This window comes from Cadophora gregata (assembly GCF_030347475.1).
Source record: "Cadophora gregata isolate MNR1 chromosome Unknown scaffold_3, whole genome shotgun sequence".
NCBI classification, from domain to species: domain Eukaryota; kingdom Fungi; phylum Ascomycota; class Leotiomycetes; order Helotiales; family Ploettnerulaceae; genus Cadophora; species Cadophora gregata.
The window spans coordinates 1,506,861-1,528,883 of record NW_026695926.1 but is presented as its reverse complement, the minus strand read 5'-3'; the positions used below and the strand labels follow the sequence as shown (position 1 = coordinate 1,528,883).

Below are 22,023 nucleotides of genomic sequence, written 5' to 3'. Positions count from 1 at the left end.
TTTATGCGAGGGAAGGAAATTCGTTGAGATTTGACGACCGGTCTTCTTTATACATAGACGCCAACTGCGCAAATCATGTAAACTGCACCAAATCTACCTAATATTAGCGGTTGCAAATATGACTGGGGAAGTCCACGTACGCAATTGATAATGAAGCTGGGATTCCAACGAGGGGTATGTTGAGCACGGATCTATCTGCGGAGATAGTCAGTCATTGATTCAAGGTACTGCAACTTTGGGACGTACTCAGGCCAAAGTATCCAGTCAGAAGAAGGCCGAGGGATAACAGAGTGAAGCCAACGAAGAACTGACTATCCTTGCCGACAGATGGGACAAATGGGTTGCCGGCGGCACTCTCCCAGACCTGGTGCAGTGATGACTCCATAGACTTGGACTTTTGGATTGGGGGTCTTGGTGTTTTGCTGAAGGGTTGGGTCGAAAAATACGTCGCAAGTGGATGTGGGAGCCTGGATAGTCGCTGTCAACACTTGACAGCTTGTTGAAGACGCGAACTGGCCTCCCCAAAGCTACCAGGGTCGGCGAAACATATCCCCGAGATTTAAGCTCAACGCTAGAAAGAATGTGGATTGGCCTTCGGCGTTAGCCAAAAATAGTTTGAAGGTTCAACGACACATTGTGACATTTGCACGTTTGCTGTGGCAATCCCTTTTCTTCTGCTTCTCTCTTTGTTCTTACATCAGATCCTTTGTTCATGGTGTATCAAGACAACCAGGAATGTGCACGAGGCTAGAAATCAGCCTTGCTAGCGTTTTCGCTAATTCTGATTCCTAATCCGGGGCACGTCCGCCTCCACTTTCAGTGACTTCACTCCTGATGTCCAGATTCATCCAGGACAATCAACCCGCCACCACTGCCGCAAGCAGGCTGGAATAATTCCCCTCAATACCCCGAGGGTCTGCTAGCCATCGCGGTTTTATAATTTGCGCATCGCCCTTTCGTACTCTGCCGGCGCATCAGCATCTCCAGCTGACAACCTAATTCAGCGTCCCCTCACTGCCCAAGATCGTCACAGGACATTCAAACGATAATCCACTGCCACCACGGGCAAAGATGGGCCCGGCCAAGGAACTCAAGCGCAAGGCTACAGACGAGCCCAGCACACCGTCGGATAGCAAGAGAGTCAAGAAGTCGTCTACAGACCCCCCTGAAGAGCAAGGCGTACACCGGATACCTTTCCCAGAGAGACCCGCAGTAATTGAAGAACGAAATGGCGAGATCGAATTCCGAGTCGTCAATAATGACAATAAACGCGAAAGCTTGATCATCCTCACAGGCCTGAAGTGCATCTTTCAGAAACAGCTTCCCAAGATGCCCAAGGACTACATAGCGCGCCTGGTCTACGACCGCACGCATTTATCGATCGCGATTGTCAAGAAACCTTTGGAAGTTGTAGGAGGAATCACATATCGACCATTTCACAAGCAGCAGTTTGCAGAGATCGTATTCTGCGCCATATCCTCGGATCAACAAGTCAAAGGTTATGGAGCACATCTGATGTCGCATTTAAAGGACTATGTCAGAGCCACATCGAAAGTCATGCACTTCCTCACCTATGCCGATAACTACGCTATCGGATACTTCAAGAAGCAGGGATTTACAAAGGATATTACGTTGGAGAAGGAGAAGTGGATGGGATATATCAAGGATTATGAGGGTGGAACAATCATGCAGTGTTCTATGCTTCCACGGGTACGATATCTGGAGATGGGTCGTATGCTACTCAAGCAGAAAGAAGCAGTCCATGCCAAAATCAGAGCATTCAGCAAAAGCCATGTTGTCCATCAACCTCCCAAGGAATGGAAAACTGCTGTGGGGAAGATCGACCCCATGTCCATCCCTGCAATTCGCGAGTCTGGCTGGTCGCCCGATATGGACGAACTAGCTAGACAACCTCGCCACGGCCCCAACTACAACCAACTCCTCCATCTCCTGAACGACATGCAAAATCATGCTTCGGCATGGCCATTCAATCATCCTGTCAACTCGGAAGAAGTCCATGATTACTATGAGGTCATCAAGGAGCCTATGGATCTCAGTACCATGGAACGGAAACTTGAGGCGGACAACTATGCTACGCCAGAGGAGTTCATTAAGGATGCTAAGCTGGTGTTTGACAATTGTCGAAAGTACAATAATGAGACGACACCGTATGCCAAGAGTGCGAATAAGTTGGAGAAGTTCATGTGGCAGCAAATCAAGGCGATTCCAGAGTGGTCTCATCTGGAGCCGTAGATATATTGGAATGGTGGATGTTTGAAATGAGATAATTTCCATTGGAAGCGTGTATCAAATGATTGGAGTTGTACGTCTTATGGATTCAGGGTGGGGATTGGTATTGTGGAAGAAAGAACTCTGCTCTAGCGATGGGCGTTGGGGATTCTCAACCTGGCATGGTTCTGGTGTTGTCTGTACTTGGAGCAGGCTGGCGTTTTGCTTTCGTTCATGCTGGTTCTCCCTGATCATATGAAAGATCGTTCAGGGCTTTATGAGCGATTTATGAAATGACAAAAGCAAGCATTCCTCCCTTCATTGAACCACTTCATAACCTGTGAGATCATGTTGCCCAATCCGTACACATCTCTACGGCAAGTGAACAAACGCGTCGAAATTGCACGCATGGAGTACTAGCTGTTTTGGCCTGTATGGCCTCCATAGGTAAGCTCCCAGATCGAATAGCGTGGTTTTCAAGAGCACAAAGAAAAAGCCCGTGGCATTCCGAGGTTTACCATGACTGTAACAACTCAGAACACAGCAATTCGATTGCTCTTCTTATGCTTGTCGGCTCACGGGCGATCCTGAGAATCGTCAAGACACTGATCTGAATGCAGGTGGATTTGTTGGGTCGAGGAACAATGGCACATTCCAGGCATGGATGGGACCATGCACGGGCACAAGTCCCACCACCAGTTCAAGCTACAGCCACACCTTTGCCTTTGCCTTTGCCCCGCCACAGCGATCAGCCGCTAAAGCACGTCTTGCGTGTGACGAATAAGAATGAGAGGGAGAAGAGCGGACTTCAACGCGCATCGCAACCTCGTCAACCTCACAGCCTTACCAACATTCAGTTGTCCTAGATCTTACCACCTCCGACACCAGCCATCTGACAACTCCATCACCACCTGTATCGCTTCTTCGAGATATCCGCAGGGGGAGCCGGGTACAAGTTCCTGAAGCCCTCTCCAGATTTAGCAAGTCCGGCAAGGGACCACCTCCTCAACCTGCAACCAGAGTGAGCATGCCTCCTCCCCTCCCCAGCCAGAAGGGCACTGGAAAGAAGGGACGAGATCGCCAGTCGCGCAGCCGCAATACTACCCCGAGCATTATGTCGCAGTCGGACCCTGAAGAGACAGCCTACCTTCGCATGCCCCTCCAGAACTTCCAGACTGACGAGGGAATCGACAATTATGGCAGCGGCAAGGACAAGGACATCCCCACCTCAAAAGAACTCGAGGCGCTTCTAGAGAGACTGCAGAAACTGGTTTCAATAGCAGATGCTAGAGGTACAATTGCCGATCGGGGCATGAGAACTGTTGTGGGCTTGCGCAAGGAAAGACAAGAGGAGATCGAGACGGAGCGTCGAGATGACGAGACAAAGGAGAGACTTAAGAAGGAGGCGCTGGATGAGGAGGAACGCGGTCGCAATAAGAAAGCTTCGAAGATGAAGAAGCGAAAGGATGCCAGTACTGCTAGAGAGGAAAGGCCCCTTGCGCATGGAGCTCATGGTCTGGCTGCTCAGGATGGTTCTCATCACCCAGGTGAGTTACTAGTGATTTCATTGTTCTCATTACCAGCCCTTGTGTTGGTCGGTCCATTGTTATAGCCTTCCTCAGTTGCGAGTTTCTTCATTTAAAAACAAACTCATTCACTAATACCTTGGTGCAGAGCGTTCATCTCCTTTAAATGACAAGAAGGTTGTAAGAAAGGCTTCGAGGGAAAGAGACAATGACTCTGCTAGCTCGTCGCTTTCACCGGTCGTTGCCACACCTACCGCCACTGGTATGGATATTGACAAAGACGATGATGACGATTCGAGCTCCGACGAACATCAACCTCCACCAGCACCCGCTATTCCACACCTTCAAACTTTTGGAGACGATCCCAACACTTTCCCAGATCCTACCCTCTACGAGATTCGTCCTGTCAGACCTGGAATGACCATTGCAGAGATGAATGAGCTTTACTCCGTTGCAGGCTTCCCAGAAGATGACCTGGAAGAATTCATCCCTGGCACACCTCCCGACAAGGATTTTAGTAACGCCAAGCCGACAAATCAAGTTCAATTTAATACCTTCGCTACCTATATCGAGCCTTACTTCCGTCACTTTACTGAAGAGGATTTGGCCTTCCTCAGAGAGAGAGGAGACCGTGTTACTCCTTTCGTTATCCCTCGTCGTGGGAAGAAGCATTACACTGAAGTCTGGGCAGAGGAGGATGGTGCACTTTCTGTCGACGGTCCCCAACAGGGTCGCGACAAGTTTCCTGCCAATCAAGCTCGTGGAGATATTGAGAACATGACCGATGCTATTGCCGAGACCGATCAGATTTCTGCTGGCCCCATCCTCTCGAGACTTCTTGCAACTATGCGACCAGAGCACCGTGCACCTGCTGAAGAGAAGACTAATGGAGTCAACGGTGATGTTGACATGAATGCTGATCTGAATGCCGATCTATTCGGCGAGCCCGTCCAGCCTCCTAACGAAGCCCCATCCGTTCCACCTGCTACCTTCATGCCCGATTCCAACACCGAAGCCTGGAAGAAGGCCACCCACCCAAAGCTCGATCACGCCCAAGTTGACGAGCGCATAAAGCAAGAACTACGCCATATTGGTTTCCTCCCTCCCGACACCGAACCCGACTACGATGCCCACTATGACGACGAAATCGCCGGGCGTCTCCGCTTCCTGCAAAGCGAACTCAAAGAAAAATGCATCATGAACGGCGCCCGCAAATCTCGCCTCATGGACCTCGTCAAAGAGCGCATGGCCCACCAAGAATTCAGCACCATCCGCGAAGATCTCGACGGCCAAGTCCAATCCGCCTACCTCAAACGCACGCGCACCATGGGGAAGAACAAAAAAGCCAAGCGACCTGGTGGCGCAGGTGGAGGGAGCCACGTCGTTGCTGGTGCGAGCAATGGGATGGCACGCCCTGGAATTGGCGATGTTACCAAGACAGTGATGGAGAGGCGCAAGAAGTGGATTGATACTATTGGGTGTGTGCTTGATAAGGATGCTAATCAGGTACGGCGGAATCGGGATCCGGATAGCTCGATTTTTAAGCAGGAGGAGATGGCGGAGTATATTCGGAAGGAGAAGGAGAGTTGGGATGAGGAGGTGGAGGAGGATTAAGTGAGCGAGCAACCGTGTGGAGAATGAGAATCATCAGATGAGATGAGATGCTTTGTATAAATAGTCTCTTCTTCGCTTTTGTGTTCGTAGGATTTTTGATACGAGTATGTTTATTACGATAAACATACATACGATGAACGAATCATTTGCAGCTATATTGATATTAATTCGGGACGTATGTAATGTACCTAGATAGGGCAGATCAGATAGCAGATAGATTGTAAATTATCTCTGAGGATAAGGCAGGCTATTTATTCGTCCCAGGTTGGATTGCTGCAATACAATGCAATAAAATATAATGCAATACAATACAATGCAATGCAATATCCACGAAACCAGCCTGCTTCGTCTTTCGTCTTCGAAGGAGAAAGAGAAAGAGATAGAGAAAGAGAAAAATAAATACAGTGGCAATGGCAAACTACAATGGCAAACTGCGATGGTGAAGATATGTCTATACAAAGATAAGATAGCGTGGTCGCTTCTTAGAAGAGGAAAGGGAGGAGGGAGGAGGGAGGAGGGAGGAGGGAGGAGGGGGTTTATGTTTGTGTTTGAGATTGAAATTGAGATTGGGATTGGGATTGGGATTGAGGAATGTTGGAGGAGTGGGGATAGTGTGTTGTTTAAGGTGATATATTGTTTGCGCTTATTCCCTATGATTTTCTACAGTGTGGGGGTTTAGTGGTTGTGGTGGAAAGAGATGGGTCGGAGTGAGGTGCGCGTGGATGTAGACGTGGATATGGATGATGGGGAGGGGGTTGGAATTGGAATGGTGTATGGCATAGGATTATGGTTGGACGAGAGGAATTGATAGCCAGTACAAATGTCAGGAGTATACTAGAGTACTACAGTAGAACAGTTCATCCATTCTGACATGAGGCGATGTTTAACATGGTCTGGAGGACGTGGTGTTGGGAGGGCATGAGTCGTGACGTTTAGCGAGAAATAAAACATTACGAGGCATTGAGCGTGAGTGGATGTAGAAATCCTAGTGATGCAGAAGAGAATAACAATGACATTGACAAGTTCAAGTTCAATAGCATTAGTCGAGGGAGAGACATGGATGGATTGAGAGAATCGTAATTGCATTTATAGCGAAGAGATTGATGAAGTATTTTAATGTAGTGGGAGGTGCAGATGGAGGGTCATAAAATGAAGATGTGAGTGGGGCTCCCTAAGAAATTGAAATATCGCCCCCATATTGCCGCGCTTAAACACAACGTACTAAAGGCCGTCAGATATGATTATAGGAAACTGAAAATAGAGAATGAAAACGATGAAAATAAACATGTAAAATGAAAATGGAGGAAGTATAGAAAGCATGAACGAGTAAACAAGGAGGCACTTAAGCGAGCGTTGGAGATGTTGACAAGAAGCAGGGTAGACAAATGGAAGAGGATAATTGATTGGGAAAGGTCAGTCCTAACGAGATGCCAGAGATCTGGAGTGATGGGTTAGACTGTGCTGATCTTTTGAGCCGAATTGGTGTTTTCCGGTGGCTGGGGATTGTTTGCTCGTCATTTGGCGGCCGCACAGTCTTGCTGTCTCGAGTGATGGAGTTGTTGCTCATGCTGGTGTTGTAGATAGCCATCATGATAATGATTAGCCTGAGATATCTTGCAATCTTTCCGATAGGGTTGTCGCACGTGGTCTGAGAAGTGAAGTTGACTGAGGCGTGAGGGATTCATGAGCAGTGGCTGGCTGATTTCGTGTCGAGCTGAAGGTCTTTCATCTGCTGATATCTGGTGCAGTATAGTTCGGGACGGAGCTGTTCTTGAACATGGATGGGTATCAGGTAGAGCTCTCCTGATGCTCCCCCTCTTCATTCACAGTTTCGGCAGTCTCGATGAGAATGTTCTGACCGGATTCGGAAGCTATGGAAGAAGAATCATCATCCGAACTCCAGACCTCACCAAGCCTCTCTAAATAACCCACTTTTGATTTGGCAATCAATGCGGGCGAGCTTCTTGATTTTATGAGTCTGAAAATATCACTGTACAGCTTGCTCCTGTATTTTGCCATAATAAGATGACCTTCTGTGACAAGAGCCCCGTGATCTAGTAGTGCAGTGCAGCGATGATAAAAGCCATAGGTGACTGCCTGTAAGAGTGCTTCTGAGGTTGCACCTGCTCCATTAGAGAGCAGATGTTCCAGGATAGCGTCATCTCGACAACGAGGTGTACACGCCCACAGAACATTGGCTTCTGAAAGTAGGCCTTGATCGCATTTTTCCAGGAGAAGCACTGTAACGGGGCCAGGTCTTCCGTGCTCATCAAATGAAGCCATGAGAACTGTTCCCGTGATAAGAGCACCGTGATCTACCAGGAGAGCGCAATGATCTATCCAGCCAGATCTTGCCGATTCCTCTAAAGCCTGTGATGTTGCCAATGCACCGTGCTTGAGAAGAATTCTGAGGATTTCATCGTCATTGCAATGAGCTCCGCAAGCCCAGTATACATCTTTTTCGGATACTCCAGCCTTGTGTTGGATCAGCAAGCGTAGAATGTCGATATTGCCATATTCACATGCTGCCGTCAAAGCCGTATAGTCAGGAATGCGATCACTCTTTATAGTCACATCTGCATTCCCGTGTACAATCAAGCGGTAGGCCATGGAATAGAGCCCATTTTGTGCCGCATACATTAGCGCAGTGACACCATTGTCATCCCTCTCGTCTACATTTATGAACTCCATATCCAATAATTGAGTTACAGCTGTGTGCAGATCTGACGAGGCTGCTTGATGCAGTATGTATCTGGACATTGTGTCTTTCGTCCATTCCGAAAGCAGCTGGCCGAATTCTGGTCGATCATACAAGTTCGTCGATATTATCATTGTGTTTGCGTTAACGGGAAAATTGAACTTGACGAACTTCCGGGATGCTTCAGCAGGGTCACCTCGACACCGTCGACATTGTAAGATTGCCGCAAGATGATCGGCGGTGTAGCTGAGCAGCCTTTCAATTTTCAGTAGAAGCTCTGGAGGAAGAACATCCTGATGATTCAAATGCTTATCGAAGTAATATGTCGAATAGAAAGCTAGAGGCTCGTTATATGAGCGCCCCCAGAGAAGCTTCATATTTGGGGATGGACCAGTCGAGAAATCATTGAGCTGCATGAAGCTGATACAGGAGCTTGCTATTTCCCGATGTGCTCTCTCTGCGACTGTGAAATATTTCGCTCGCAGTGCTTGCTGAGCTCCCGGTGTCGCAACCGCGGCCTGGAAGTATTCGATAACGGAGTAATGAATCGGATGCACGTACTCGTATTTGAACGTACCTAAGAGACCAATCGATAAGAGAAGGCCGCCACAGGAATCCAAGATAGCCTCCTTGTCGTAGGCGGAGTTTGCCAATTCCTTGTACTGCGTCATACCCTCTTGAATTGCCAACGCATCCACAAGCTCCTTAATTCTCATTGACCTTTTTGCATACATAACCCACATCAGGGCTTTCCGTGCCAGCTCTTGCAACGCAGGTGATTTTTGCTCAATCTTTTGAAGGATGCGGTCGTAAGTACTGTATAGATCGCGTGGTAGGGAGACAAGCGCCTTCAAAATGTCCTGGTCTCGTCGTTCTTCGCAGATTATATTAAGTTGGAGTTTCGCCCACAAAAACCTTGCCGCATCAGTAAACACACACATCGTTGGCGGCCATGAATACTTGCTCACATTCCGTTTGATTTTGACGAAAGTGCCTCCAGTATCGCATCTTTGAGATCAATTTTCTGTAATTTCAACTTCTTTTCGTGGATCCGTCGTGCAATTTCATCCTGGAGGAAGATCTTGATATCAGCATCCACGCATGTTGAATCAATTTCCACCACTGGGCATCCATCGAAAGTGTCCATGATATCTTCGTCCCTTCTACTTGTGACAAATACTTTGATCAATGCAGATTGCTCCTTGACTAGTCGCGCGATAAAAGCGAGTATCTCTTCCCGGCTGCCAGATTCGCATTCGTCGAGACCATCAACCACTACGAGTGCCTGGGAAGGGAATTCGCGAAGCAGATTGAAGAACTGAACTTCCAAGTCGTCGGATCTTGGAGATCTCGCATCACGATAATTTGTCTGAAAGAATGTCAAGACATCCCCTGGAACTTCTTTCAGCTTGGACGTAAGTTGACGTATTAAAGAACCTAGCAGTTTCTCTAGAGGGTGGCGTTCAGGCGTTTGGTAGCTATAGTACGCGAAGACTACGCATGTTCCTGAATCAACCAGCTCAATACTTGAGATGTGATCCAGGACTAGAGACCTGGAAATTCTATGAGCAAAAGTTTTGACCGCTGCACATGTTAAGTTCACCTACGAGAGAACAGACTTCCCAGCACCGGCTATATATATATTTCAGTTTCTGAAGCATTTGATGGAAGGTAGACTCACCTTTTCCATGACACCAGAGCAATGATGAACTCTGGCTTTTGATCCAGGATTGGAAAGTCTTGTCAGCTAACAGCCATTCCCCTGTTCCAGTGTGTTTCTTCTTGATCATGTCTTCGAATGTCGCCTCGTAATCAATGTTCGAAACCCACCCAAGGAACTTTCTTCTCTCTTCTATTTGCTCCCTGGTCTGAATGCGATACATTTCTACTTCGGCGCTGTTGAATCCTGATATAATAAGTTCAGACTGGGAGTTCAATAGACTCAATTGCTGAGCGTGGGCAGAGTTTACGAGGACATTGAGATGATGGGCAAAGCTTGCTTTGATGTCGCCAAATTTATCCTCGAAGGGCTGCCATTGAACACGGATGAACGTTCGCATATGAGAGAAATCTGGAATCCTGAAGTCAGACAGTTGTGGCCCTGGTTTTGGAATTTTGATTGCACTTACTCTTCACAGTGCCATCACGATTCACGAAGACCCGTCTGGAGTGAACACAGAAATTAAGAAGGTCACAATATATATCTGCTAGTGCCTGAGAATATTAAAAGTCAAATAAGAATGAATCAGATTCATTTCAACAGTGATCTATAGAGGAGACTACTTACCTGGCGAACGATCGTGCTACTACAATGTTTGCTGTACTGGTCAAAGACTGCCACGTAATCTACCATCTGACAGATCATCTGACTCAATTTGTTATAGAATTGCACAAACTTTGCAACAAGCTAGATGATCAAATAGTCAATATTGAATGCAGTTATGAGATTACTTAGTCACTTACGTCGATGATCAGACGAACACCTCCTATGACAAGGGATGATATCTCAGGACTATGCTGAATAGCAATTCCAATGCTTGTCATTGCTGTATCAAGAGCTACAATAGCTGGTCCCAGTCCTTTAGCGCCGGTTCTTGTCTTTGATGTTCCATCGTACTCATCCAGTTTCCGTATAGTCTCCATTGACTTCTCCGGCGAGGTGTGTACGTAGCTGTTGCGAAAGGCTTCCCTGTCGCGTTCATCGAGTTGTTCAACAACCTTATTGATAGCGTCATGGAAGGCCTGGTTAGCACCTGAGACGTCCGATGAAGATATTGCTGTACTAGTCGTCTCGTTCAGAGCATCCTCCGATGGGGCTATTTCTATTACATGTCCTGTGACAGGTTCTGGGACTTGAAGCTCCTCTATCTCAAACCCGGAAGATCCAAGGGCAGGCGATGTCGAGGAATTTAATTGTGTTGAATCATGGGAGATAGCAGGTGGTCGTGATGGAGGAGTTCTGCGGCCTGATTGGCAGGAATCTGGGCCATTCGGAGTGGAGGGAGACGAGGCTGTAGAAGAGGACCTCAGCCTCAAGGACACTTTCGCCTTCAGTCTGCTTAAAGTATCAGACTTGAGACACGCCATGAATCTGTTGTTAACCAAACTCTATACGCATGCTGTTGGCTCATCTGTACTTGCGTTGTAGCCAAGAAATCGAAGGTTCAAGTTTTCTCGGCTTGACAGACCTAGCAGACATGGCGGCCTGCTGTGTGGCCACGCCATTCGGGGAATATTATTCGTTGCTTATCCAACTCCAGATAAGGCAGCTAGATAAAGCAGGTGTATTTAGCGGAGTTGTTAAACTGGCTTGGCCATACATAACCAATAGATGTCATGAGCCAATCAGACTTTGTACTCACGAAAGTGGCGATAATTTCCCAGGTCTGTGTACCTGTCTGTTAGGAGTACTTCAATGTGCCAGGAGCTGTCTGTACTTAGCTTCTACCAATCGTAATGATGTGTAAATCAAATTATCCGCGAAAAACAAAAACCAAAGTCCCGGAGTGTGCGGATACGACGTATGGATAGATGGGCGAGCCCAGATTCAGACACATGCATGGAGTGGTCTACACCTCTGAGCGAGCATTGAATGCTTTGCATGGAAAGTCAGCCACATGATGTGACACAGTGGTCTAGTCTTGCACGCTTCGAGATCTCCCGGTCATCGACAATTGTATGGCGATCAATCCGAGTGGTGTTCCTCGACATGTCGCACAACATATGCACACTGCCTATAATAACCGAAGCTATAGGCCATGTTCACCGCGTTCTTCAGGAAATCCGACGGCCTTATTGGCTAGTAACGAATCAAAATTGTGGTCTCGCCCATGCTGCCATATATCCATGTAGAGGCTGGTATACGGCATGTACGTTTTGCATCTTGCGTTTTTCCCGTCTTAAAGAGGTGACACGGGCATATTGAACATGTTATAGCTAACATTTGCATGCAAGCAAAACCTGCTTCTCAGTGAGAAATAAATGCGGGATTGAGTACTGCACGACAAAGGGCAGCTTGGTTGATCTTAAAAGGTCAACATGTGCAGCATACTTGAAGTCGTGCGCCTTGCAAGTCTCCGAATTTGCTGATTTATTTGTTTGTGAACCATTCAGGGGACTTGTGTAAGCTTAGATGATGTGTGTTAGGTGTGCTGAGATAAGTCCGAGAAGAGGACAGTGGATATGAAACATGAGCCAGCGATTGATGCAGACCTTTCGTAGCGACTCCTCGAAGAAGGAGAACTTCGAGAGCCGGCAGACTCATCAGTGCGGACATGATCAAGATGTGATCAAGGTCTCGAGGTCCACTGCGGCGTTCCAAGTATGTGAGTTTGGAGGTTGACACAGATCCTCCTCACAAACCAAACGTTGAACTTCCTGGTTTGATCAATCCAGATCCAAATTGCATGATAAGGGAAAATGTGGTGTTTGGGTCCGATCATATTAAGCAGCTTCTCGTCCTGGAGCATTCGCATTTTGTGTCTGAGAGTAGACTTGACTACTTGACAGCTTTATGACCAAGGTGCGGCAGAGAAGTCATTTGACAGACATTCGTGGCTTATGCAGTGGGTATTCAGAGGATTCTGGTCGCATTTCGGACGATGAACTATTCCAGACGATGAAGATGTAGAGAAGAAGAGAAACCGATCCCAGTCAGGACTAACTCAACCTGACTCACGTGATGCGGCGCCATTAGCGTGTTTCTAAGCCCTCCCCACTCGCGACCAGTCGCGATACTTCAACCTTCATTGTCCTTGCCAAGACTACTCCCTTCCCCAACCTCTAGATCTGAAGACGATCAGTCATCTACACAACCTTTCATAATCTGCAGTCGTGATTGCAGAGCAACAAAACCCGCAAATTAGCATGACGGACTGCCCACCAACGACGCCAAAATGTCGACCTTCAGGGGAGTGATGGAGGGGTTCGAGGATATTCGAGGTAGGAGGGGCTTCGTACAATCTGCGAAGCTTTAACTAACGGCCTATAAGTTGATTATTTCCGCCCTACTTCAGGACTGCCCAATCCTCGAGCATGCTTTCTCAGCCATGTTCACAGCGACCACCTCCAGGGTCTCGAGTCGAAGTTGTGGCGTACCTCTCCGTCCGTGACCCAATGTTCCCTCGACGAAACGGTCGAAGTGCTGATATAATGCGTAGGATATACTGTTCACCGGCCACCAGAGAGATTCTTCTTCGACTAGAGACAAAGAAGAATAGGATAGGATACGAGACGAAGGTCTTGGAGGCAAGAAAAGTCCAATACAGGCATCTCGAAAAGCTTCTTGTATGTGCTCGCAGATGGATACCTACAAATCTGACATTGCCGAAGAAGCCTATCCCTCTTGATACACCCACCGAAATTGAATTGAAGCCCAGTATCAAGTTACAAGTTACACTGTTCGATGCGAACCATTGCACAGGAGCTGTGATGTTCTGTATGTTCCATTGGATAATCGGAGTGCAAATGCTGATTAGGTGAAGTGTTTGAATTGGATGGAACTGCCGTTCTGTACACTGGTGATATCAGATCCGATCCGTGGTTTGTCAACTCGTTAAGTCGCAACCCATTGTTGATCGAATACACATCAGGTTTGAAGACGCTTGATTGTGTGTACCTCGACACCAGTAATACTGTACCACGCGTATTCCCATCGAAGGCAGATGGACTCAAGGAGCTGGTGGAGAAAGTTTTGCAATACCCTCAAGATACCGTCTTCCACTTCACTGCTTGGACGTATGGTTATGAGGAAGTATGGATGGCACTCTCAAAGGCTCTCAAGTCCCAGGTATACTTTCAACTTGCTCCAACTGTTTCACCATTATGCTAACAGGCAACAGATTCATGTTAGCAAATATGCCTACGGTGTGTACAAGTCCTTGCGAGGCGAAACCTGGGACAAGAAAGGACAATTCACCAACTTCCCCATACATGAAGGAGCTGCTCTGACCGGTTACACCTGCGGTAATGGTTTTCAATCTGGATGCCTAACAGTGAATCCCAATGTCCGGCTGCATTCTTGCGAGAAAGGCATTGGATGTCCCCTACTCAATGACAAGACCGTCTGGATTCAACCAATCGTCAGACGAAGAGAGGATGGTACTGACGAAGCAGAGCCTGCCGTGGTACAAGCTGGCAACGATTTAAGCGGATGCCCTCAGATTGAATTTGATGGAGATGTTTGCATTGATCAGTTGATGCCACTGTAAGGGTTTAAAAGTCTTTAGGATCCAATATCTAACTTCGTCTCAGCTTCTCGGGCGCGAACAACTCAGTCATGCGGGACGTCAAAGAACTACTATCCAAAGTCCTTGATACCCCCGGCCGAGTCTTGTCTTTGGCAGAATTCGGATCAGATGGAGAAGATAGCAATGTTTCATTGGCTCAGCTTGCGGCCGCAGTGATTCGGGCTGTTACTGAACAACAACGCAACGACTTAATCACTTCGCGGGAGAAGGGCAAGTCCCAATCACTCCCTAAGGTCATCACGTTCCCTTATTCTCGACATTCATCATATGAGGAATTGTGTGAACTTCTGAAGATATTTAAACCAAAGGACGTTTGGCCCTGTACAGAGGATCCATACTACTGGCATGAAGGTATGGAATAGCTTTAATTTGGTCATCAGTTTCTGACTCGATACAGTCGGAATGAGTATCAAAGATCTCTTTGGTCACGAATGCTCCGAGGCCATTTTTCGGTACGACCGAGAGATGTCGCAGAAAGTGTCCCAGGCCGCATCTCGACATGTTCATATTCAGTCACAAACAACAGCAAGTTCGCAGCTCTCAGCACCGTCAGTTAGTCCACCTTCAAAGAAAATAGCTTATCTTGCTACGTCGACTGCAGAAGCCGAGGATGAGCGAACTTCTCGGTCCTGGCTCATGGATGTTGATGACGAGGATGCTCCCACTTCGCCTATCATGACAAATAGTGTTGAATTGTCTGCACGAAGTGGGACCAAACTCATTAACCGCAACGGACAAGGACTTCTGAGACCCTTCGATGCGCAAGGTAGTGAAATCGATGTGGCATCAAGAGCACCAGAGTCGATCCCAGAGGTTCTGTCGAGCTCCCGGCGCAAGTCAAATTTCACCGACTTAGGTACCCCACTCAAGCGTTCTCGCCTGAGTCTAGATGATTCGGAATCGTCACCAACAGGCATTTTGGCTGGCCAGAAATGTAACCCCTACACGATTTCCTCTGACGATTCGGATCGTGACAATCCAGACACACCAGAATCTGATGCAAACAGTGAAGAGTCCCAAGAAGGTAAGGATGAAATTACATTCTTCGATCCCGTAGATGCGATCTTCCGCTGCAAAGCATGCGAGCATGAAGTATTGGGTGGTGAACACGGAGTTTGTACTGGCTGTGATCAAAGCGCTCTTGATTTTCCTTACATCGAGGAGGCACCTGGTGGAGCTGGACCTTTACCGCAAATCGCTCTTGATGAGTACACGGATGAAGTTGTTGTCGAGTCAACTGTCATCAAGGAACTTGTTGGTGATTGCCTCGACTACGATTCTTCCGCTTATGACTCTCAAGATTCAGCCGCCAAATTGGAAGAACAGTACGAAAACAACAGCTTCATTAATGATGAAGACATCCCAGAGCCTGAGTCTGAAGAGGAGTCTGACTCCAGCAGTGGCGAGGTTGATTGGGAGGCCAAATTTAAGGAGCTTCAGAATCAACACCTTGGACTTCAAAATAACTTCAATGATCTTGCAGTGCGGCATTACGAGTTCCGGAAGGAAATCTTGGGCTCGGACATGTCATCTGAGGCGGACGACGATGACGTAGATGAAGACGATTTCGATGAGGACGGCATGCTGATCGTTGAAGTCACTCCTCCCGATCCTATCGCTACGGACATCGTCTTGTCACAGGCGGGAGAGCAGTCCCAGGACTCGGAGGTCACCGAAGAGCGCATTAGAGATCGTGTGGAGGCTTTTGAGGCGGCGAGAGATGGTGGCTGGCATGAGATGTCGCTGGCTTCGGTTTCAGGCAATCATACGTATGCGGAGATTGAGTTGTAGAAGTCTGTTGACATCTACCGGAAGGCATTGTTGATCAATGACTTACGAGGGCGACGACGGGGAGAATATCGATTTGCTATTTTACAGGAACGGAGGAAATGGCGATTTGGAGTCTTATGAGATAAATACCCAGAGATTTGCTTTTTCCTTTGCTTTTTATTTTGCTATTGTGCATGGATGGGAGGGAACGGGATGAGAGGAGCGGGGGATCATGGAAAGGGTGCATTATACCCACGGATTAGCATTCGCATTTGCATCAGGCGTACTTGGACTGGCTTCATAAGGAATGGTCATTAGCTAAATTAATTAGCTAGTTACTTAACTCTCTCAATCAGTCGTAACTAAATATGAGATATTTGCAGACTTCTTTCTTTGTTTCGTTGAGTTGTTTGCTCACTACTTACAAGCAAGAGGGATACTTTACTCAGAACCTGTCGCCGCCCGTAGTACTAAATTGGAGGTTCCTTGGATTGTTGTGATGTGCTGGCGACCTCGACCTCCTCTTTTCCCTCCCTCTCCCTCCCCAGCCCAGACGACGGCCGGCTGGCCTTTCTGCAAAACATACATACATACCTAGGTAGGTACATGCTCGCTCATCCAATCATCCAATCAGTCACTCACTCACGCACTCTTCCCCTCATTCACTCCTAGTACACTCCCCAGCAAGTGTCTTGAGTCTTGAGTCTTGACCTCCTCACGCTCAGTGGTCTCGATAGGCCGGGCGGGCGGGCGTTGAAGAAGACTTTTCTAATCTACAGCAACGTAGGGTTAATCTACTTCCACATGTTAGGCCTTGAGCATGCTTCGCAAGACTGGTTTACAGGGGACGCGTAGGGTATCCTGCTTTGAGTGAAAGATTGAGGCTGGAGATGTGGTCGCTTGCGGGCTGCGTGCGAGGTTAATTGAGGAGAGGTTGAGTGGGAGGTCGTTGGGTCTCAGGCGAGGGGTGGGTTGCGCGGTGATTGATTGGGTGCGGAGGGCTTCTGCCTACTGTCAATTTACAAACTTAGAACTTGGAAGGTCTGGCGGGGAAGAGGGATGGATGGAAAGTGCAGGTGCCTGGGTAGTGCGGTACAGGTAGATTCTAGGGTACTGGATGATTAACTTTGAGGATGGGATGGTTGGTGTTTGCTTGCTTGGTTGGTAGACATCTTTAGTCGCGAAGTATACGTCTTGGTAGGTTTATGGCAGTGGTTGGGCCGACCTTTTGCTATGGTGACAGCGTGCTGTAGAGGTAATGGTAGCGGGTTTGGAGGGGTCGGGTTGTGATCTTGGTGGGCTGCAGGTGGTGGGGTTGACAGTTGTCATTACGAAGTTACTCGCCTGTTACCTATGGTCGCTATGGTCGCCCACCCACCGAGGTCGAAGCCAGCCAGGCCATGGCCAGCCAGTTCATCATAACATACTCTTCAAGGAAGACATCCCTTTGGCTGTTAAGTGTTGTTGAAGACGTGGTCGCGTCTACTCGGGCCCATGAGAGAGGGGTTTGGTGGTAAGAAATTTGGTCATGGGATTTTTTGATGAGGTTTGTGGGGACCAAGGATGAGGGATATTCCTTTGGCTGGGACGACGTGGTTATTTCTCCAGTATATTGAATTATGAAAGTTTCGCTGGTGGCTATGACGGAGTTTAGGAGGATATCGGTACTCTCATGGAAGGATACCCCTCTCACAATGCTCGAGTACCCTACCAGAAAAAACAGACGTGGTTGGTGGGCCCGGTAAGCAGAGCAGACGTGTCACTCTTAATAAGAGCTGTATTACTGCATCGTCATCCATTGGATGTGCTGCAAGTCATCTTTGGTGGTAGAGAGGTACGGTCAAAGTATGGAATGGAGGTCGTACCTCCGCTGGAAGTGCATGGTAGGGCTGGATACGATGGGGAGTGACTGGATGGGACAGGTGTAACGAGGGAGATGAGTTGTACCTGGACAGCGGAGCCGTGCATGGAATATAGTTTGGAGGGAGGCTTTGGTACCGAGTTTGGTGATGAGTACAGGTGGTGGGATGCTTGGTTTGGTTCGGTGCTGGACACGTCGACTTGACTTTACGTAGGTATAGGGATATTCGGAGGAGGGGAGGGGAGGGGGATATAGATTTTTCTGGTATCGTGTAACGCTGTTCACGATGTCCGGATGGGTATGTCGAGATAAAGTTCCTACCAGATAATTCGCCAATGTTCGTCTCAAGTTAGAGGTTTCTGAAATCAAACCTTGAATGTTCTATGCGACAGTCTAACCATCCAACCAACCAACCAACAAACCAACAACTCAGCTGAAATAACATCCAGAATCAAGATCACGATCAAGATCAAGATTTAACCTTAAAGGTCAAGCCTCCCGATACGGGACGGCTCAGTAGCTGCCAGCCAGAGTGATCTCTTCGGGACAGGTACAGTGCCTACACAGGCGGAAGGCTGCTCGGGCTGATCATTGGCTGTGAGATTATGCTTGAGATCGGGAGGAAGTGGTGCTGCAGTAGGGGGAATTGGTGTTTATTGGCCTTCGCTTCACGATTCAGGATTGCTAGGCTGTTTAGTTGGCGAGTCTGGTGATTTTTAACTTGAGTATATGTATTGTGATAATGAGGGGGCTTTTGTGCAGGTTGGAGAGATGATTGGTTTGTGGGCTTGGGAACGGTGGAAAGAGTCGGGCTGGTTTGATTCGATTTGATTGACTCGTGGTGGGTGATGTGGATTTGACGGTGAAGAGTGGAGTGTTCGCATTATGTGGCATTGATTGGACTGGAATTACTCGGGATGCTTGTCCAGGCAATGTGAGGTGAGGCAGGTCAGGCACCTGGAAGTTAATGTTGTGCGGTACCGAACTGGAGAGAGGTGTTACGAAATTACGGATCATGGCAAGGATGTTGACTTGGATCTGCGCCTGGCCCTGGATCTTCAGGACCCGAGGATTGTTGTGACATTTTGCAGTTTTGGAGATTAAAGCCAGGGCATGCAAGGAGGAAGAGGTGTTCGAGACAGACTTGTGAAGGAACGCAAAGGCAAATCAGAGGACATGATTTCAGCTCTTCTTCTCTTTTTATTTTTCGTCGAATCATAACACTCGTTACATCACGGATCAACCACATAACATTACTTATACCTTGCGAGCCAGCAAATTGTTTAGACTATTCCTTTCTTTTGTTAGTGGCGTGGATTAAACAATTCCATGCCCATAGTATCCCTGCAATTCTATCCAATCCCTTCTTCTCCTTTCTCAACCATTCATCATCCCGTCCATCCCACTTCCACTTCCTCTGCCTCTCCGTCTCCGTCTCCGTCTCCGGCCTGGTCTTGACAATTTCACGACTCGACGCTCACCACTTGGCCGACTAAACCCGACTCACCGCAATCCACCCGACTCAACACCACCAGATCAGACCAAACCAAACCACGCAACCCGAACTGCGACCTACTATAACGGCCACTTCCCACGACCTGCCCTCTTCCTGTTCCTATTCCTGTTCCTACGGATTCCAAAGCCACCCCATCCTCCACGTCCGAACGCATTGATATTGAAAAGGTCGAAGCCCGCTCCTCGAGAGTGCTCGATTCCTGCGTCCGCAGCAGTGCAGTTTGTGAGAGGGTAGGTTCTTGTTACACCAACTGGAGGAATACGACGGACGGGCACTATATTGCAGAAGTAGGAAGGACCGGTCAACGAAATAAACGACTTGAACGACGCCTACAGAAAAGGAGGAGTGTTGGCTGGCTGGGCTTACGAAAAGGCCAATCTTGCGTGGAATCTTGTACAACCCGACCTACTCTGTTCCTGTTACGACCACTCGGCGCGAGGAGAAATTGGGCCTCTCTGCAAGTCTGCGGAATTGACAAAACTCGACTTGGGATTCTATCTATTCACGTAACTACGTTGGTGGCTGTGAATCATTGTTGATCCATACCCGGACTCGGTGCTGAGGAATTCACTGTTCGAGAAGGAACCGCCGAGTCAACCCACCATATAATCTTCTCTCTGCGTCTTACTCACCCACGACCCGCCTCTCTCAATCTTCTCATTTCTTTCTCTGCGAACAAACAACTCCACGCCCCGGCTTGGATCTATCCTCCAGGGAACCCCTCTTGTCTCTCTCTACCTCCGTGTAGTTGCTCTCTCGAGCCCCCACCACGTCCCCTTCCAGCGATATCCTATCCAGGCACAGACGAACACGACCACAACCACGTCGCAGATTCCTAACCTCGAGACGCCCCACTGTGCCCCAAGGATCCTGAACGATTTCTGACCTTTCCGTCTGCGCAGTTCTCATTGTGCCCCTCTACGCCGCCTGAGAAAGACCTCAATTTCTCGGGACACGACATCTCCAGCAAAAACACCTAAAGTTTGCAAGATGAAGGCGCCAGCAGTCGATCAGCTCGTTTACGAGTTTATGTTTCCCAAACCAAAACCTAATGATCCGCAGAATTTCCAGGGCTTGCTCCAGCGAAACCTTGTCCCTGAAGTCCGTCTCGAAACGCAAGCTTTCTACGGACATCTGTCTTCACAAGAAGCAAAGTATCCCGGGCTCGATTACTCCTACCAACCACACCGAGTCCGACTTTCCCGCTACCCCTGGCATCGAAGACTCTTCCGCGCGTTCGACAATGTTGGGCTGACCAGACACGAGATTGCGAGCTTGACGAAGTGGGAGGGTACGCGTTGGGCGAAGGAAAGATTTGAGCGGGAACAAGGAATTGTGATCCGAGACACGACGGCAGATGGGATTTTTGATTGGGTTCCACCTGAGCTACGCGTCCCTGTTACCCCATTGGCACACCGTGCCGATATTGAGGATATGGAGGACATCCAGGAGGATGAGGAGACCGAGGAGAATGAGGCCGAAAATGAAATGGATGAGGATATAGATGACTCGGATGTTGAGATCCAGAGCGTGGGTGTTGCGCTGAATGAGCAACTGCGAGCTAATGCTGCTCTACGAGCGGCTGGTAGCGATACGATTATGGATGAAGCGTGGGAGCAGTGGTTGAAGGAAGCTGCCGAATCTGGGGGAATCCCATACATGCCTACAGAGCTTTCACCAAATGCCAATATTCCGGGGACTAGACCAGCGGTTGAGAACTCCGCTATGCCCTCCAGACTTTTAAATGCGGCGAGGATGGGACAGTGGTCACAGATTCCGGAGGCTCTACATAATGTCGTTCGACAACACATCTCAGACAACAACCGCCGGATGGAGGATGCCCATCTTGGTCCTACCACACCCTCACATGGCTCGAGAAGTGCTAATCCTCTGTTCGTTTCGAGACCACCAGCTCCAACAAGCGCTACTAGCTCGCCATTCTCAAGAACTTCAACTGCAAGCACGACCAGCTCCCCTTTCCAATCGAGATCCAGCCTCAGTTCCCGTGCTAGAATCATCCCAGTCGCAATGTCCCAAGCAAGAGATCCGAGACTGAGTGTCATTCTCGGGGCAAGTCCATCCAGTGTCACGTACCAGTACAGTCGCCTCGGGGTACCCAACCACGCACAGAATCCATGATAAGAGTTCGTTCTTGACTTGCATGGATCTCAACATCATGCACCGCGCTGCAATTTCGAAGCCGCTCTCAAAGGGAAGCGAATGGGATCATTAATTGGCTGGCCATTATATCATTGCTTCCTTGTCTACTTGTCAGACTTTCCTCTCACGATGTTTCTTTGTTCGGGTTTCGTTGTTATACACAGAACCCACTGGTTAACAGGCGTTGTATTTAGCATGGCGTTTTATAGGGCTTCTTTTTTGCTTGTGGTCTGCTCGCGGGTTTTCGGTCTCGGTTTCGGTTTTTTTCGCAATGGAGAGATTTAGCTGCATTGGGGCATGGCTTGGACTTAGCTTGCGCGATGCGCTTTTGGGGGGGATGGAGGAACGGGCACGCCATTAACCTTTAGGTAGGTATTTGGCTGTGCTTGGCTTGGGAGCAT

At 48.4% G+C, this 22,023-nt stretch overlaps 6 protein-coding genes across 6 annotated transcripts; 4 read left to right on the top strand and 2 right to left on the bottom strand.

The window, feature by feature from the left end:
* Positions 1 to 47: 47 nt before the first annotated feature.
* ONS95_009040 (uncharacterized protein) lies at positions 48 to 385 on the bottom strand (the record flags this gene model as incomplete). Its single annotated transcript, XM_058502607.1, has 3 exons — positions 48 to 93; positions 141 to 195; positions 247 to 385. 3 exons carry the CDS (start codon positions 383 to 385, stop codon positions 48 to 50), a joined length of 240 nt encoding a protein of 79 aa, XP_058361536.1.
* A 686-nt stretch (positions 386 to 1,071) lies between these two features.
* GCN5 (histone acetyltransferase) lies at positions 1,072 to 2,253 on the top strand (the record flags this gene model as incomplete). The annotated part of the gene is made up of 1 exon (XM_058502606.1): positions 1,072 to 2,253. One exon carries the CDS (start codon positions 1,072 to 1,074, stop codon positions 2,251 to 2,253), a length of 1,182 nt encoding a protein of 393 aa, XP_058361535.1.
* A 1,003-nt stretch (positions 2,254 to 3,256) lies between these two features.
* NGG1 (Transcriptional regulator) lies at positions 3,257 to 5,369 on the top strand (the record flags this gene model as incomplete). Its single annotated transcript, XM_058502605.1, has 2 exons — positions 3,257 to 3,776; positions 3,904 to 5,369. The coding sequence occupies 2 exons, from the start codon at positions 3,257 to 3,259 to the stop codon at positions 5,367 to 5,369; spliced, it is 1,986 nt and encodes a 661-aa protein (XP_058361534.1).
* A 998-nt stretch (positions 5,370 to 6,367) lies between these two features.
* Positions 6,368 to 12,684, bottom strand: ONS95_009037 (uncharacterized protein). The gene is made up of 7 exons (XM_058502604.1): positions 10,531 to 12,684; positions 10,355 to 10,474; positions 10,197 to 10,281; positions 9,749 to 10,138; positions 9,675 to 9,699; positions 9,036 to 9,620; positions 6,368 to 8,982 (listed from the first exon to the last, which is right to left on the bottom strand). Exons 1-7 carry the CDS (start codon positions 11,152 to 11,154, stop codon positions 7,158 to 7,160), a joined length of 3,654 nt encoding a protein of 1,217 aa, XP_058361533.1. The 5' UTR covers positions 11,155 to 12,684; the 3' UTR covers positions 6,368 to 7,157.
* Positions 12,685 to 12,799: 115 nt separating this feature from the next.
* On the top strand, positions 12,800 to 16,459 carry ONS95_009036 (uncharacterized protein). Its single transcript, XM_058502603.1, has 8 exons — positions 12,800 to 13,008; positions 13,059 to 13,170; positions 13,227 to 13,353; positions 13,399 to 13,504; positions 13,551 to 13,855; positions 13,908 to 14,272; positions 14,320 to 14,666; positions 14,713 to 16,459. Exons 1-8 carry the CDS (start codon positions 12,963 to 12,965, stop codon positions 16,104 to 16,106), a joined length of 2,802 nt encoding a protein of 933 aa, XP_058361532.1. The 5' UTR covers positions 12,800 to 12,962; the 3' UTR covers positions 16,107 to 16,459.
* A 3,993-nt stretch (positions 16,460 to 20,452) lies between these two features.
* On the top strand, positions 20,453 to 21,601 carry ONS95_009035 (uncharacterized protein; the record flags this gene model as incomplete). Its single annotated transcript, XM_058502602.1, has 1 exon — positions 20,453 to 21,601. One exon carries the CDS (start codon positions 20,453 to 20,455, stop codon positions 21,599 to 21,601), a length of 1,149 nt encoding a protein of 382 aa, XP_058361531.1.
* Positions 21,602 to 22,023: the final 422 nt, after the last annotated feature.